The sequence below is a fragment of the Equus przewalskii genome, chromosome 9 (genome assembly GCF_037783145.1).
Source record: "Equus przewalskii isolate Varuska chromosome 9, EquPr2, whole genome shotgun sequence".
In the NCBI taxonomy this organism is placed as follows: Eukaryota; Metazoa; Chordata; class Mammalia; order Perissodactyla; family Equidae; genus Equus; species Equus przewalskii.
This window is the reverse complement of record NC_091839.1, coordinates 39,797,086-39,813,591: the sequence shown is the minus strand read 5'-3', so window position 1 is coordinate 39,813,591 and position 16,506 is coordinate 39,797,086. Positions and strand designations below refer to the sequence as shown.

The following is a 16,506-nucleotide window of genomic DNA, read 5'->3' as shown; positions in this document are numbered from 1 at the left end:
TGCTCTGCTTCGGCAGCCCAGGTTCATAGGTTCAGATCCTGGATTCAGACCCACCCCACTCATCGCCATGCTGTGGTGGCGACCCACATACAAAATAGAGGAAGACTGGCATAGATGCTAGCTCAGGGGCAATCTTCCTCAGTCATAAAAAAGAGGGAGAATGGCAACAAATGTTAACTCAGGGCAAATGTTTCTAAGTGAAAAAAAATGAAGAAAATCTTAGAAACTAAGGATTGAAAAAACACAGCATATTTCTGATACAACAATAGTAATCCGAAAATAAAGTGCTAAATGCTGAATCTGAAATAATCACTAGCATTTATTCATACTATGTGCTAAGCACCATATGAAACACAAGTACAAAAAGCATTAACTACAAATAAGAAAACCAAGCTACAGAAGGTAAGTAAATTGCCCAAGGATATACAGCTAAGAAGGGGCAGAATCATGGTTCTACCCAGACCAACTGAGGACAGAGCCCAGCTCTTACCCAGTATGTGCACTGCCTAAGATGTGACCAGAAATTACAATGGTCTGGGTTTATCAGTACAGTGTAAAACTGTGATATCTATTTGAAGAGAAAAAAAGTGCATTCGAGTTCTCAGTATCTGTAGCCTAATTATATGCTTTACTAGACTATTTTTAAATGACGAAAATAATTACTTCATAAGAAACAGCAAATATTACTACTGTATTTCAACTAATAAAACTTTTTATTCAATGTGCATCCTGTTTTGATCGTATCCATTCTACTCTTTCAGCATCTCCCCTCCTCTTGCTTTACTTTTCCATATAATACTATCTATCCTACCTAGTAGGTCTCTTGTCTACTCCACAGACTATTTTTCCCCCTTGTTAGTTTTCCTTTAGGAATCAAATATGAAAATGCAGTCCTTAAAGTCTTTTTTGATTTGTGCAACAGCAACAAGAAACAGAAATAAATCTGCATATGTTCTCCAAAGTAAAAGTTACATTCAAGACAGAACACTTCTTAAAACCTAGAACTGAAGATACTCTAGACTTCCTTCCCAAGCTTGTTTGCAGGATCCATTCACAGAGTAGGCATGCAGAACTTCTTGATTTTTTTCTGATAATGTCCTAAAGTAATCATTCTGTTTAATTTTACCAAAAAGAACTTGTTCACAACTATGTAGAATTCTAGCTGTGAAGTTAGACCTCACAAATAAATGGCAAGATATTCCCCGTTCACGGATTGGAAGAACGAATACTGTTAAAAAGTCCATACTACCCAAAGCAGTCTAGATTCAATGCAATCCCTATCAAAATCCCAGTGGCATTTTTCAAGGAAAGAGAACAAACAATCCTAAAATTTGTATGGAACCACAAAAGACTCCAAAAAGCCAAAGCAATCTTGAGAAAGAAGAACAAAGATGAAGACTTCGCACTTCCTGATTTCAAACCATATTTTAAAGCTATAGTAATCAATACAGCACTGTACTGGCATCAAAAGAGACACATCGATCAACGAAACAGAATAGAGAGCCCCGAAATAAACCCACACCTGTAAGGTCAATAATTTATGACAAAGGAGTAAAATAAAGAATATACAGTGGGGAAGGTCAGTCTCTCCAATAAACGATGTTGGAAAAACTAGATGGCCACATGCAAAAGAATTAAACTGGACTACTATCTTACACCATACGCAAAAATCAACTCAAAATGGATTAAAGACTTGAACATAAGACTTGAACCCATAAAAGTTCTAGAAGAAAACATAGGTGGTAAGCTCCTTGACATCAGTCTTGGTGATGATTTTTTGGATTTGATACCAAAAGCAAAGGTAACGGAAGCAAAAATAAACAAACGGGATTACATCAAACTAAAAAGCTTCTGCACAGCAAAGGAAACCATCAACAAAATTAAAAGGCAACCTACTGAATGGGAGAAAATATTGTAAATTATACAGTATCTGATAAGAGATTAACGTCCAAAATATATAAAGAACCCACACAACTCAATAGCAAAAAATCCCAAACAATCCAATTAAAAAATGGGCAAAGGATCTGAATAGACATTTTTCCAAAGAAGACATACAGATAGCCAACAGGTATGTGAAAAAGTGATCAACATCACAAATCATGAGAGAAATACAAAGCAAAACCATAATGAGATATCACCTTACACCTGTGAGAATGGCTAATATCAAAAAGACAAAAAATAAGTTTTGGCGAGGATGTGGAGAAAAGGGAATCCTTGTGCACTGTTGGTGGAAATGTAAATTCGTACAGCCACTATAGAAAACAGCATGGAGGTGCCTCAAAAAATTAAAAATAGAACTACCATATGACCTAGAAATTCCACTCCTGAGTATTTATCCAAAGGAAATTAAAACACTCATGAGAAAAGATATCTGCACCCCCATGTTCACTGCAGCATTATTCACAATAGTCAAGACATGGAAACAACCTAAGTCTCCATCACCGGATGAACAGATAAAGAAAATGTAGCGTGTAAGCACAACAGAATATTATTCAGCCATAAAAAAGAAGGAAATCCTGCCATTTGTGACAACATGAATGCACCTTGAAGGCATCAAGCTAAGTGAAATAAGTCAAACAGAGAAAGACAAATATTGTGTTATCTTACTTACATGTGGAATCTTAAAAATTTTTTTAAAAACTGAGCTCACAGATACAGAGAATAGAATGGTAGTTGAAAGAGGCAGGGGAAGAGGGGGTGGGTGAAACGGGTGAAGGGGGTCAGAAGGTACAAACCTCCAGTTATAAGATAAACAAGTCCTGGGGGTGTAATGTACAGCATGGTGACTATAGTAAACAATACTGTATTGTATATTTGAAAGTTACTAAGAGAGTAGATCTTAAAAGTCCTCATCACAAGAAAAACAAAATTTGTAACTATGTGAGGTTAAGGATGTTAACTAGACTTATTGTAGTGATCATTTTGCAATATATACATGTATCAAATTATTATGTTGTACACCTGAAACTAATTAATGTCATATGTCAGTTACACGTCAATTTTTAAAAATCCAGTTTCACTTAACAGTAGCTATGATGATGCAGTAAAAGGTATTAATTTTATTAAATCTTGATCCTTAAGTACACAGCTTTCTAATACTCAGTGTGATAAAATGGAAAGTACATATAAAATTCTTCTACTGCATATTAAAATGGGTAGTTCTTTTGAGGAAAATATTTACATGATTGAATTGCAAACTGAACTAGCTTCTCCCCTCCAACAACAGAACACCACTTTTACTTGAAATAACAACTGAAAAACTATGATTTTTGAGTGTTAGCTATTTGGCAGATATTTTCTTTAGTGTGGATGAAACAAGTCTGTCACTCCAGGAAAACAATAGTTTTTGTTGCCAATGATAAAATCCACATTTTGAAAAACATGTATCTGCCACCATGAACTTGACAGCATCCTGACACTTAAAAAGATATTTCTAATGAGATTGTTGGTGAAAAAAATAATAAAGTTAGTCCTCTAGGAATGCCTGCTATCACTTAAAAAGTTTTTTTCATGGGGCTGGCTGGTGATGCAGCGGTTAAGTTTGCACGTTCTGCTTCTTGGCAGCCCGGGGTTCACCAGTTCAGATTCCAGGTGTGGACATGGCACCACTTGGCAAAAGCCATGCTGTGGCAGACATCCCACATATAAAGTAGAGGAGATGGGCATGGATATTAGCTCAGGGCCAGTCTTCCTCAGCAAAAAGACGATGATTGGCAGCAGTTAGCTCAGGGCTAATCTTCCTCAAAAACAAAAAGTTTTTTTCATAATGCAGTCAAAAACTGCTTGGGGAAAGCCTGTGATCCCAGCATGCTGCTTGTCCTCCCCTCTCCCTTTTCAGTTTATGAGTTCCTCATATTTTCTTCCATGGATGTCTTTCAACAAGTCTAAAAAAGACACAGATTCCACCTAACTGATTTTTTACTTGCAGTATCAGGAAAAATCAGGAAGTCCTGTGTTGTCTATTCTGTGAATGAGCCCTGCAAACAGAGCTCGGGGGAGGAAGTCTACAAAAGTCTTGACTTAAACATTTTAGGAAATGTTCTGTGTCTACTTTTATTTGCACAGTAACAATAAGCAGCTTTCTCTCTTTGGTGACTGCCTTGCACTTCAACAGCCTACAGAGGATGGAATTCTGTTCTCTCAGCTAAGACTGCCATCAGGACTGTGATCACCCCGCCTTTTTTCTTCCAGAATATCTGAATTTGTTGACTGCAGCAGATAATGTCTTGATCAAAAGAAAAGAAAATAACTTACTATCTTACCCAGGCGATAAGTGGATTTTCCAAATGTTTGCATAAACAGAATGTAGCATTGGCAAAAGAAGAAATTTTTAAATTCAAATCAATACTTCAAAAAATTATATTAATATCTGTTCAGATAATGTAAAAAAATTTTTAAGACTATCCATAGACTTCACAGATAAGAAAAACTCTGAGCTAAACAAAAATTGCCATATTTTATAACCTAGAGATAATACTGATTAAACTAATATCGATTCTGTAATACTCAACCTTAACCATAACTAAGGTAGATCCACGCAGGAAGACTGAATAGTTAAAAAACACAACAAAAAAAGAAACTCTGATTAAGCAGCAAAATGTCAGAAAATTAAGAGAACTCATCTTGACCCTGACTGGAATTAGTATGAAGTAGTCACGATGAGTGCTAAGATCAGAGTTACCTTTCTCAATAATATGAGCAGCAAAGGCCTTGGAAATAAGATATTATCTAGAAAAATAAGAACTCTCCAGTTTGTGCCTCTACCAAAATGAAATCAGAGCTGTTCTGGTAAAGCTCTCACAATGATAATGATGGTAATAATAAACATCACTGGTGGAAGCAGGATCATCATCGTTGTCATCATCATCATCATCAATTTATTGAGCTCTATGTGCCAGGCACTGTTCTCCCTTATTTACATAGTGGAGACTATCAATAACCCCATTTTACAGATGTGGAAACCAAGGCACAGCGAAGTTAGGCAACTTCCTCAAAGACAGATTTAGTAAGTAGCAAAGTCAGGATTAGAACCCACGCAGTCTGGCTGCAGAGCCCACACTCATCACTTACACACTCTACTCATTGTCCGTCTAGCTCTAAGAGTGAGAACTCCAGTGAGAATTTCAGACTGTCAGTTAGTTGTTTGACTATGATTCACAATTACAAGCTGTGAAAAGATACCATATGATGATATCCCTTCTGAACGCAGATGACAAAAGTGAATGCAAGGTCATATTCCTGTGGACCTGTACGCACTTCAAGATAAACTGACGTAAAAAATCCTTAGTATGTGTCTAGTTACACAAGGTTGATAGCCACAAGTCAATGTTAGGGGAACATCTACCCTAAAGAATGATTTGGTTTGGAATAGTTGATTAAGAGTCTCCCTTCTGAAGGCAATTAGATAGTAGGTCAGTTGTAAGGACCACTCCTAGTTTGTTGCAATGAAGTCATGTCACCTGGATGTTTATCTTCCTATTCTCCACAGTGGAGGTAAGGAGAGAAGACAGATCAAGTACATTCGAAAGTAGTATCAAGCCATTAAGATACAAGTTAAAAAGAAGAGATGACCAGAATACATCTTATTCTACCCCTCAAGACCTTAGTATTCACACATACAAAAGATGGCTCCACTGATTCTGAGTATCATGGTTGTTGGAAAGCAGAGGCTGTGTAAAGGTAAACAGTGACCCACAGGATGGAAGTGTCAATTAACTCGGGGGAATCCTGTCACAATGTGTAGGTACATGAAATCATCACATTGTACACTTCGAACATCTTACAACTTTACTTGTTAATTATACCTCAATAAAGCTGGGGGGAAAAAACCAGTGACCAGGGGGAACATAGCTTGCTGTCATGATGTAGTTAAACAGTATTCCCTGGAACCCTAGGGTGGCATGGGGATGCTCCTTGGTGAAAAGGTCTTCCAATCTTTCCATCTAAATATCTGTCTTATACTTTTAGGATTCTGAGTAAGTTTCCAACTGAATGAAAGTGCTCTGTTGCTGAAAAAACGTTTAAAATCACCACTTTACCATATTTTCCAACTCTGGGGATATTGTTTGGCTTGCTCATTAGATCTAAAAACATCAGAAATAAAAATCTTTTCTGCCAGTTTTTACAGTAAGAACAATTACATAAAAATTATTTGAGTGCCAACTACCTGCCAAACAACATGTTAGACACTTGCTCTGAATTAAAACAAACAATGCAGTATTACTTACCTATACACACATCCCACTGCTTAACAACAATCATGCGATGGAGCGCCAAAGAGAATAAACAACTAGAAAATCAATATATTAAAATCAAAATCCAACTTCCCCACTTCTATTTTAGTTCCTACAGATGCAATAGAAACTGTGCAGTTATTAAGGTCGTCTCCTTTATCAATGACCTCATTCTACCTTTGGTTTTAGCCCCATAATACATGAAGAAGCTGCATTCTATGGAAAAGCCCAGATCTTATGACATTAGCTCACCAAGATGATCTGAAGGAAGATCTCATATTGTCGCACATTATACAGTGCCTCTTTTAACATATACGGCTGAAGTTGCACACTCATGAGCGGGTTCTGTCTGACTTTCTCAAGGATGGCTGTGTAGCGGTATGCCTGCTCCTGGGCAATCTGAAGTTGGGAGTCAATATGCTGAGTGGTGGCTGGGATCGCTTCATGGAGAATAGCTGGCACTGGTTTAAAAGGCATATTAAGAAAGACATGAAGGAATCTAAAAAGAATTAAGAAGAAAGCCTAGAAAGTGGTCATATTTTGAACATTGAGTAGGTTTTTTTTTCTCAGCCAAATAAATAATAATGAGGCATGTATTTCACAGCTCCCACACCTTGAAGAATGAAAAAAACACCTGTCCAAACAAAAGCTATTGTCAGAAGGACAACCAAAAGTTAGAGCAGATCAGCTTTTGCCACTAAAAGAAAGAAGAGTCTAAAGAATAGGTTTGGTATCCTGTGCCACTGACCGAGCGCCTCTGCAAAGACCACTCCCCCTCTCCTTCTGTATGTCTTCTTTTCTATTCGTAAAAAAGAAAAAAGGGTGTGCAACTTGAGAAACTGACTGGGATACTGAAAAATAACAGAATAGTCTAGGAAGATAGGGAACTTTAGGAAGAACGGGAATTTGACTTTTTAGAACAGCTTTTAAAAGGCAAAAAATTACCCTAGTGTCCCAGATCAGTGATCTGGTAGAAGCCACTAACTAACCCCTTATCGGTGGGCCTATATGCGCACCCAGTCCACGAGGAAGCAACTTCTACTGGTAGGTCCTTGACCAGATAGTTCACGAGCACTCTCAAACTTCAGGTAGGGAAAGGAGTAAGTATATAACAGCACAGCCAAGGCTCCTGAATTCACAGATCTGCAGACAGCTCCTCCCGGACCTCTTCATTCCACTAACCGCATCAGCAACTGCTCTCAGGAGGCTTTTTATTTTCTAAATCACGGAGTTTTATTCCCTTTGGTTATCTGATTTGGAGTAAAGCACACAAAGCCCCAGGGAATTGGGGAGGTTGACCTCCGGGCAGGCCCCCTCACTTCTTTCACTGATTCATTCTCCCAAACTAGCTTCACAGTACACAAAACTTAAAGTCTTGCCCTAGCAAAACTAAAAATCACTATACAGGGGCCGGCCTGGTGGCGCAGTGGTTAAGTTCACACGTTCTGCTTCTCGGCGGCCCCGGAGTTTGCTGGTTCGGATCCTGGGTGTGGACATGGCACCGCTTGGGAAAAGCCATGCTGTGGTACACATCCCACGTATAAAGTGGAGGAAGATGGGCATGGATGTTAGCTCAGGGTCAGTCTTCCTCAGCAAAAAGAGGAGGATTGGCAGTAGTTAGCTCAGGACTAATCTTCCTCAAAAAAAAAAAAAATCACTATACATTATGAACATTACCTAAGGTATAATCAAAACCACAAATCTTAAATCTAAAAATGCCAGTGGTGTACTGGGTGTTATTTTCTTCACATGCAAGTTAAATTTTAAACCTGCATAATCTATAGAATTAACCTAACGATATACCTACGGTCATCAATGCCTTCTCCTCCCTTTCCACAGTCTCGGTTAAATAAACGAATTCCAGTAACAATCATGGTGAGTTCTTTCAGCTGGCGTTCTTTGTCCTTCTTAGACAGAGTTAGAAATGTCCCAAGCTCAGCCTGAGGAAACACACTCTGTAGGGCAGCTAAAACCAACCACAAAAATGACAACAAAATGATAGCATAAAGATATCAGAATTTAAATCATGTTTCTTTCAGCAGAAAGTCGAGGCCGGTCTTCATAGTTACTTCTATGATTCTTTACACTTCTGATACCTGATTACAGAATACACAGCAAAATTGATCACATGCCAAAGCTGGGCTACTGAAATTAATTTCAATAAATTAATAATTATAATTAATTAATTTCAATAATTAAGCACCCATCAGTAATTTTTTGGCAATGGTCATTAAAACAAGCTTTCTAATTAGGGCTCTGAGTAGAAAAACTGATGCTTTAAAATAATTATGGAAGAAAGCCATAGGAAGGTTAGAGATCTTGCCTATTCCTTATCTTAAAGTATTAAAGTGGCAAGTATCTCCTGAAGATAAAATGGTGTCCTTTTCCATCATCCATTTAGGCGAGACAATTCCTTTCATCAATATGAAACTCCCTTCCAGCAGTCCTCATTACCCACTCTGGGTACTCTTAATCATACTGCCAGTGTTTCTCTAATGAGAAGTAACAGGCCCCCGGAGACACATGGCTCTAAGAAAGCTAACAATATTCACATTCCAGAGGTGCTACTTGAGGTTTAGAGTTGATACACAGTGTAAAAGGAGTCTGGGTAAGTTTTAACCTCTTATTTGTGCTGATTTTTTTTTTCAGATAAAAATGAAACTTCATCAACACTTGTAATTTAACACATTGTATAAGCCACAATGTTCATATATTTTCATTATGGAATGGAAATCATGTCTACTTGTTACCTGTTGCCTCTCTGACAATCTTGATATCTGTGGGGGATCCGAGCCCAGAGCGCAGTAACACATAGCTGACGATCTTTCGGTAGAGGCTTTCCAATTCTTCTCTAGCACATGCTCTGTTGTCTGTAATTTCTCTCATAACAGAGCCTAATCTAGACTCCAGAACTCGGTGATGCTCTTCAAGAAATTCCTCTAAAATTGGCAAAGGACAATATTCCATATATTTTGACATTTAGAATTCTTCTCACATAAGAAAGCAAGACAAGAGAAAAAATAGCTTGGGTATAGCATCCTACTGCATAAAAACAAGTATTTTATTAACATGTTACAGTCAAAATAAAAAACAGTGGCCAGCAAGTAACCTCGAGACAAAAATTTAATGGGAAAGATTTATGACAGTGATGTAAATGGCACACTTTGTCAAAACACGTATGACTTTAAGCAGACAATCCAAACAGAAATATCAGGGCTAAAATATCCCAATTAAGCAGAAAGTATACAAGATAATTTATAATATATATTGTAAATATATACGGTATAAATACATGTTCTATATACATACATGTATGCTATATGTATGTATATACTACATGTACATGTAGTATACTACATGTAAGCACATGTAGTATACTACATGTAGTATACTACATGTACATGTAGTATACTACATGTAAGCACATATAATATGCATATACATAGTGTAAATATTCCTGTTCAATTACATGTATTTCTATTTTAGCTCTAGATACATTTCTTTTGAATAGTATTACTGATAACACGAATTGCATCAAGAAGTGTATCTTTTGGGGCCAGCCCAGTGGCATAGTGGTTAAGTTTGTGTGCTCTGCTTTGGCAGCCCATGGTTCATGGGTTCAGATCACAAGCACGGACCTACATACTGCTCATCAAGCCATGCTGTGGCAGCATCCCACATACAAAACAGAGGAAGACTAGGAAGATTTTAGCTCAGGGACAATCTTCCTCAAACAAAAAGAGGAAGATTGGCAATAGATGTTAGCTCAGGGCCAACCTTCCCCAAAGAAAAAAAAAAGTGTATCTTTCTCTCTTCTTCCTGTGACATGATAAGTTCTAGGCTTACTTGTGCAGGAGCCACAATTCACCAGCAGTACAATTCTTGCAACTAATTCAATAAGACATCCTATTTTACTATTACAAGGGCAATAACCAACATATCAACCATGCACAAGTCATATCTATAATCTTATCACAAAAACAACTTGAAATGTTTGCAAATTAAGAAAAATCTAAATTACAATGTCATTAATTCCCTGATATTTATTACTCTGAAATTTGATTATTAAGCAAAAAAGCAAGATATGTGATTTTATGTATGTAGCATAAGTGAAAGCTCAATACACAGAGGGGAAAAAAGAAAATACAACAAAAATCACCAATGGTTAATAATGGTTGCATTTCCGTAGTGCAGAGGCAGTCTAGTCCATAGAGGAATTTATTTCCTTTTTCAGGTTTCCAGTTTGTCTTTGATGCATGCATTAAACTATATACATAAGAAAATATGTTCTAAACTTAAATTTCCCATTATTCACTTCAGTTTGGGGAAGTTACATAATTTGAGACATTATGAGACAATAACATAAACCAGAAACAAAAAAATCAACAAATTAAAAACTTCTAACTTCAATGGGCTGGTTGTTTTAATTTCTAATTATTATGTATTAGTAGTATAACAGTTAAAACACAATAAACTTGGAAACACAATTATTATGGGTCTAATAATCAGAATTTACTTTTAACACTCACAAAGGCCATTGGTGTTTTTCTCATTTAGCATTTCCAACACTATTATATTCTCCAAAGTTGGAAACAATTTCAAAAGATAGACAAAAGAATTAAATTTTCCATTATCAACCAAATGAAGTCTTTATTACCTGAAATATGACTCTCTTTAAAAAGGGTATCAACATAGGTAGACATATGTTACCTCGACTTGTATAATTCATATCAAAGTAGACTTGCATCTTAATGGTGTCCAGGGATGGATTTTTATTATCCAAGAGCCGAGTCACACAATGCTAGGAAAGAATATCCCATGAGTACTTCTAGTTATATTTTCTGAAACACTTAGAAGTATTTCCTAAAGTTATTTTGAAAAATAAAGGGAAACATCAAAGCAATAGTTTCTGATATTTACCTACCAATAATGCCTTTTATTATTATTTTTCTCTTTGAGGACTTCACTCTTTATAGTTTACCCAACCAACACCACTTATTAAGGAATAAGTTATTTCCCCTAAGTAACCAATATCACCACATCCAGGTGGCTAAAAGTCTAGTTGAAGACAAGAAACTTGACATTTTGGTTGGTCTATGCAGTCTGAATGTGGGTAAATGTTCCACAAAGCTCTTGCTCCTGCCTAGAGCTTTTCTACAGCTCCTCATTACTATTTATTTGAGCCTCAAACAACACTCCTTTGCTGATGCTGGAGGTAACATGCATTTTATAAAAAATTGCTGCAGCTACTCTCCTCTGCTCACAAAATTTCTCTGGCCCTGCCTTCTGTTTCAAAATTTCATCCTCTGTCTGTTTTCTCCTATTCCCCTTTCCCCCGCCCCCTCAGTAATGGCTCATTCCCCTCTCTCCTTTGCCCCTTTAGATTAGATGATCAATCTGAATTTTTCTTTTCTTCTTTCCTCTCCACCACCCAACCCCTCTCTTCCCTGTCTCACCCCTTAGGCTTTATATCTGCAGCCGCAGGCACATTGGCAGCATTACCCTCAGCCCACCTCCCTGAGAGCCCAACCCTGCCTTCCTGGGAGGATGGAGAGGAGAATGCAAGAGTGAGCACTGGACACTCCATTTGCATGGAACCTGTGCACCTGGCTCCACAGGTGGAGAAGTACTGTTTTAAACATAGACTTTACAAATACAAAGATTAGCTCAGCCACGTGGTTTTTAATTGAGAAAAAAGGAAACAATCTTTGTCACTTGAATTATGATATATATTGATAGTTAATGTACCTGTCACATTAAAAGTATATTGAGCTCAATTCTTTCCAACTTAGTTGAGTTAGGGGGAAAAGAAAAACTCATCTTGAGCCATGAAAAGGAGAAAAACATATTCTGCCCCTCCTTGGTTCTCCTCCATGGCTTTCCAATAAAATTTCTCACTGATTATCAGTCATTTCCTCTACTGCTAAAAACAGGCTTTTACCACATTTAAACTCAGCACAGAAAGACCCAGCTCTAGGCTGCCCTGGAGAAGCAAGAAGTCCCCACTGCACAGTCATCCTACGACACACTCCCTGGCTCCAGCTCCCAACGCTCTTCCTGACCCCTCCCTCCAGCATCAGCACACAGACCCGCACCCCACTATGCGAACTGCTGCTGTGGGAGAAGAGGCGGATGATGAAAATTGTCTCTGCCACTTGTTTGAGCCCAGAAAATGACCATGTACAAGCTTGGGAAAGCTTGCGTCAGGTCCTTTGTGTGAAGGAGGGAATTAAAATCATTAAACCCAGAAGAAAAAAAGTAATGTTGAATTTTTAGGAAATAGATTTAGGAATATTTAGAAAGTAAATATTTAAGCACCCATATTCAGTGAGTCAAACTTAAAATATAAGAAAAAATTAACAATATCTGAAGTTTCTGCCTTCTTTAGTTTTTTTTTTTAAAGATTGTCCCTGAGCTAACATCTGTTCCCAATCTTCTTTTTTTCTTCTTCTTCTCCCCAAAGCCTCCCAGTACACAGTTGTATATTCTAGTTGTAGGTCCCTCTGGCTCTGCTACGTGGGACGCCGCCTCAGCAGGGCCTGATGAGTGGTGCCATGTCCGCACCCAGGATCTGAACTGGCGAAACCCTGGGCCGCTGAAGCAGAGCACGACTTAACCACTCGGCCACGGGGCCAGCCCCCCTTCTTTAGTTCTTAAAACAGGTTTTCAGGCACACCTACTTCATTTCTAACTGTGCATTATTTTGCTTTGCCTTCAATTTTCCCTTTGGAATTGAAAAAACACAAATTACATTGAATCAATATTATCTGAATATTAATTTAGTACTATGTAATTTTACAGTATATGACAAGTCAATTAATAGTGTTCTTAATGTAACATTAGATTAATAACAAGATGTCTCTAAAATACTGTGGCAGACGCTGCTACCTGCCTGTATTCATACCCCTCCTTCCTTACTAACAGAGACTCAATTTGGATTGGGGCAAAGATTTGTTCAGCTAAAAAAGAAGGAAAAAATCAATGTCCCAAGCTCACTTGCAATGTCATTCTGGTCAATAAATGTAAGCAGATGGGAAGGATTCTGGGAAAGCTATTATTTTCAGAATAGAAAGTGACAGACCCTGCTGGCACACACATTTTGCCTTTATCCCTCCCCACCCCGCTTATACCTGCCTAGAGAGGAAGGCACTATCTTGCGATCATGGGATGAAAGCCATATGCACGATGGTATCCCATATGCAGGAAGAAGCCAGGAAAAGCAGACTATTTACCTTCAGACTTTATTTTATGAGAAAAAGTAAGTGCCTCATTTGTTTGCACCCACTACTTGGTGGGTTTTTGTTTCAGGGAGCTAAAGGCAATAATGTCTAACACAAATACTGTATTTAGAATTGTAAATAAATAATCCAAACCTTGAGAAGTGTTGGATAATCACCTTAACAAGTTTCTGCACATCACTTTTGATGAGGGTTCTATCCATGTTGAAGCCATTGCTTGGATCCAGGACGACAGCTTTCACCTGAGAGTAGGAAAGAGCCCATTAAATAATTTTATTTCATATTATTATGAATTAGTTTAATATGTTTCCATTTTTTAAACAACTGCCTCTTGATTACGCAGGAGTTGATTATTCGGCTGATTTTCTTATTACCCAACTCATCAGCACTTTCACCAGAGGTTGAAGAAAGGAAGCAATAGACATCAAATCTGAAGATGGTGCTGGAAAGATTATATGGAGAAATAAGTTAAAAGCAACAGCTAGATTTTAGATTGGGAAACTGAATATTTTAGTGTATTTTTATTGTGACTTGTTAAACCAAAAGCAAGAATAGAGAAACCAAAGCAACGAGTAATTTTTACAAGAGTGAACAAAAATACATGTAAAAACACCCCCCCCCCCCAATACAGGACACTACTGATGTTTCTGAAGCTCATCAAGCTTCTAAATCAGTCTCTATAAATCTGGAACTGACATGCTTTGCAGACTTTTAAAAAACAGTCTTCACTAACTTTGATGATTTCAATATGCTTCCAACTGAATAACATTTAGGAAAGCTTCACAAAATTTTAGGAGGAAAATGGGCACCACTTAAAAACATTTTTTAATAAAGCAGTAATTCACCAAAATATTCATTCTTACCATAAAAGCAACCAGAGTTTCAGAAACAATCTCTCCATGGGCGGCACATTCTTGTCCTATTTCTCGAATGATATTCTTTATAACACTTTCTGCCTGAGTAGGAGGCATTCTGGCTAAAGAAAACAATGGTTGGTTTTTAAAAATCGTATTTATATATTATATATTATTTTTTCTCTGTAGATTTCTCCACTATTATATTTGTGAACAGTCATAATGTTATCTATTAGCTTATTAGTGTTTATTAGTTTCTAGGCCCCTCCTGTTTTTCATTAGTTAGTTCTATATTTATAAAAACGAAAGATTTTGACGATAGAGCAATAGGAACTTCAAATGATTGAGACATTTCCTCTTTATTTAAACGATGATGGCCACCAAAAGTACATTAACTTCATGATATTTTTAAACTTTAAAAAAAAGGCTAACTAGTATGGGGGGGAGTAGAATAAATGAGCAACCCCACACCCTCTTCGTAGGCGGCAGAGTGCAGCTTGAAAGAGGAAATGCTTATCCCACCACATTCACTAAATGACCTTTTATAATAGACTCTTGGAAGACAATTCTTGCTTGGATCATCTAAATCGTCTTTCCTGCACATCCAAGTTGGAGATTAGACTCTTGACTAAAAACGTAAAAGCAAAAAATCAAAACATACTATGAGAATTACGCATCATGGAAAAAAATGAACTCCTGCTTATTAATTCCATTTACGGTAAACCAGGAAAAGGTGGTAGGTTTCAATGGTTATCGAGATTCCCGATTTTCCTGTGTATCGGCAAGTGAGCAGCACAGGAGAACCTCGCACGTAGAGAATAACAAAGGCAATCCCAGGTACATAACGCTAACTCTCGGCATCACTAGCGTTCAGCTCAGGGGGCGCTGGGCTTTTTGTCAGGGAGAACCAGACTGCCCGGGTTCCATCGTGACCCGACCGCTGTCTCGCTGAGACCTTGGGCATTGGCTTCACTTCCGTGAGGCGGTTTCCTCGTCTGAAATATAGACAGGACACTTCCTTCTTCTAGAGTCTTCGCGAGGACTAGGCGAGCTCTATACACGGAGCGGCTAAAGCAGCGTGGGACAAAGTGAAGCGCTTGAAACAGCAGCTTGTCACAAGCGCTGAGGGAACGCAGGCCCGCGCGTCCGTGTCTGCGTGCGCGTGCACGGGCGCGGTCGGGCGCCGCGCAGGGACCCCCTCAGGCCCTCCCCGGCCCACTCTCGGACGCTCTGAGCCTCCGGAGGTCTGGCCGTCTCGGGTACGAGCGACGCCGAGCAGAGACGGGCAGGCGCCGGCGCAGTGCGGGTCACACGTCTGACCTGACACCAGGGCGCCTCCGGCCGGCAGCGGCGCCGCGAAAGGAGTCCTGACTGACAGTTAAGTCTCAACGAGGCTGGACGGGATCCTCCGGCGGCCCCGGCTCTGCCCGCCGCCCCACGCTCGCCTCCCCGCGGGGCACAGCTCCGGCTCAAGGGCGCGGAGCCCCGAGGAGGCTGACCTTGGCCGGAATCGAGAGCTAGAGCCGTGTCTAACGATTCTTCCCCGGGGTCTTTGCCGGGGCCTTCTGGGCAGCTGGGCGCTCTCCGCGTCGGCCGTGTAACCATGGAGATCGAACGCTGGGGGCCCGAAGGGGCGGGGCCAAGGGCATGGGCGGGGCCAAGGGGGAGGTTCGGCTGGGCAGCGCCTGGAGAGTGTGTCCCTGAACGATGGGCGAGAACCTTAAAAAACAAAAGCAAAAACAAAAACACAAAAGGACGCAAACCGCAGGCAGAAGAAACCTCAGTGGTTAACGGTGCCAAACACAAGATTTCTTAAACTGGAGTATTAACTTGCTGGCGTGGGAATCTATACGGCGTTTAAAAAAGGAGGTGGGGAGGGGAGCCGGGAGGCAGGAGCCAGTTCGGAGGGGACGGGAAAACCCGGGGGTTATATCGAGAAATGGAGTTCTTATAAAAGCCTCTAGTTTTTAAAAAGATCGCGGTTTAGTTTCATGACCTGTTGTTTAAAGGAGGTCTGTTAACAGGATGGTCCAAGGTGCCAGAGGAGAAAACTGCACATTCGAGAAGCACATGATAAGGACGCATCCGTGTCTGGAGTTAGGATAATGAGATTTTGTCCCTTAACAATAATGTTCGTTAGGCTCGCCTACTGACGTGAAAGTATGAAACAGGATTAAACTG

At 39.2% G+C, this 16,506-nt stretch overlaps 1 protein-coding gene across 10 annotated transcripts in view; it reads right to left on the bottom strand.

Annotated features, from left to right (window-relative positions):
- CFAP206 (cilia and flagella associated protein 206) overlaps window positions 1-15,968 on the bottom strand; it is a 31,998-nt gene extending 16,030 nt beyond the window's left edge. Inside the window, exons 1-8 of one of the 10 annotated variants that reach the window (XM_070633578.1) lie at window positions 15,825-15,952; window positions 14,865-14,953; window positions 14,335-14,447; window positions 13,630-13,713; window positions 10,944-11,034; window positions 8,984-9,172; window positions 8,041-8,199; window positions 6,486-6,694 (exon numbers count right to left, since the gene is read on the bottom strand). In XM_070633578.1, the coding sequence (XP_070489679.1) occupies window positions 6,486-6,694; window positions 8,041-8,199; window positions 8,984-9,172; window positions 10,944-11,034; window positions 13,630-13,713; window positions 14,335-14,447; window positions 14,865-14,907 (888 nt within the window). In that variant the 5' untranslated portion in view covers window positions 14,908-14,953; window positions 15,825-15,952. Of the gene's footprint in view, window positions 1-6,485; window positions 6,695-8,040; window positions 8,200-8,983; window positions 9,173-10,943; window positions 11,035-13,629; window positions 13,714-14,334; window positions 14,448-14,864; window positions 14,954-14,986 lie in introns of all 10 variants that reach the window. The other 9 variants (XM_070633576.1, XM_070633579.1, XM_070633577.1 and 6 more) reach the window with 9 other exon arrangements.
- Window positions 15,969-16,506: the final 538 nt, after the last annotated feature.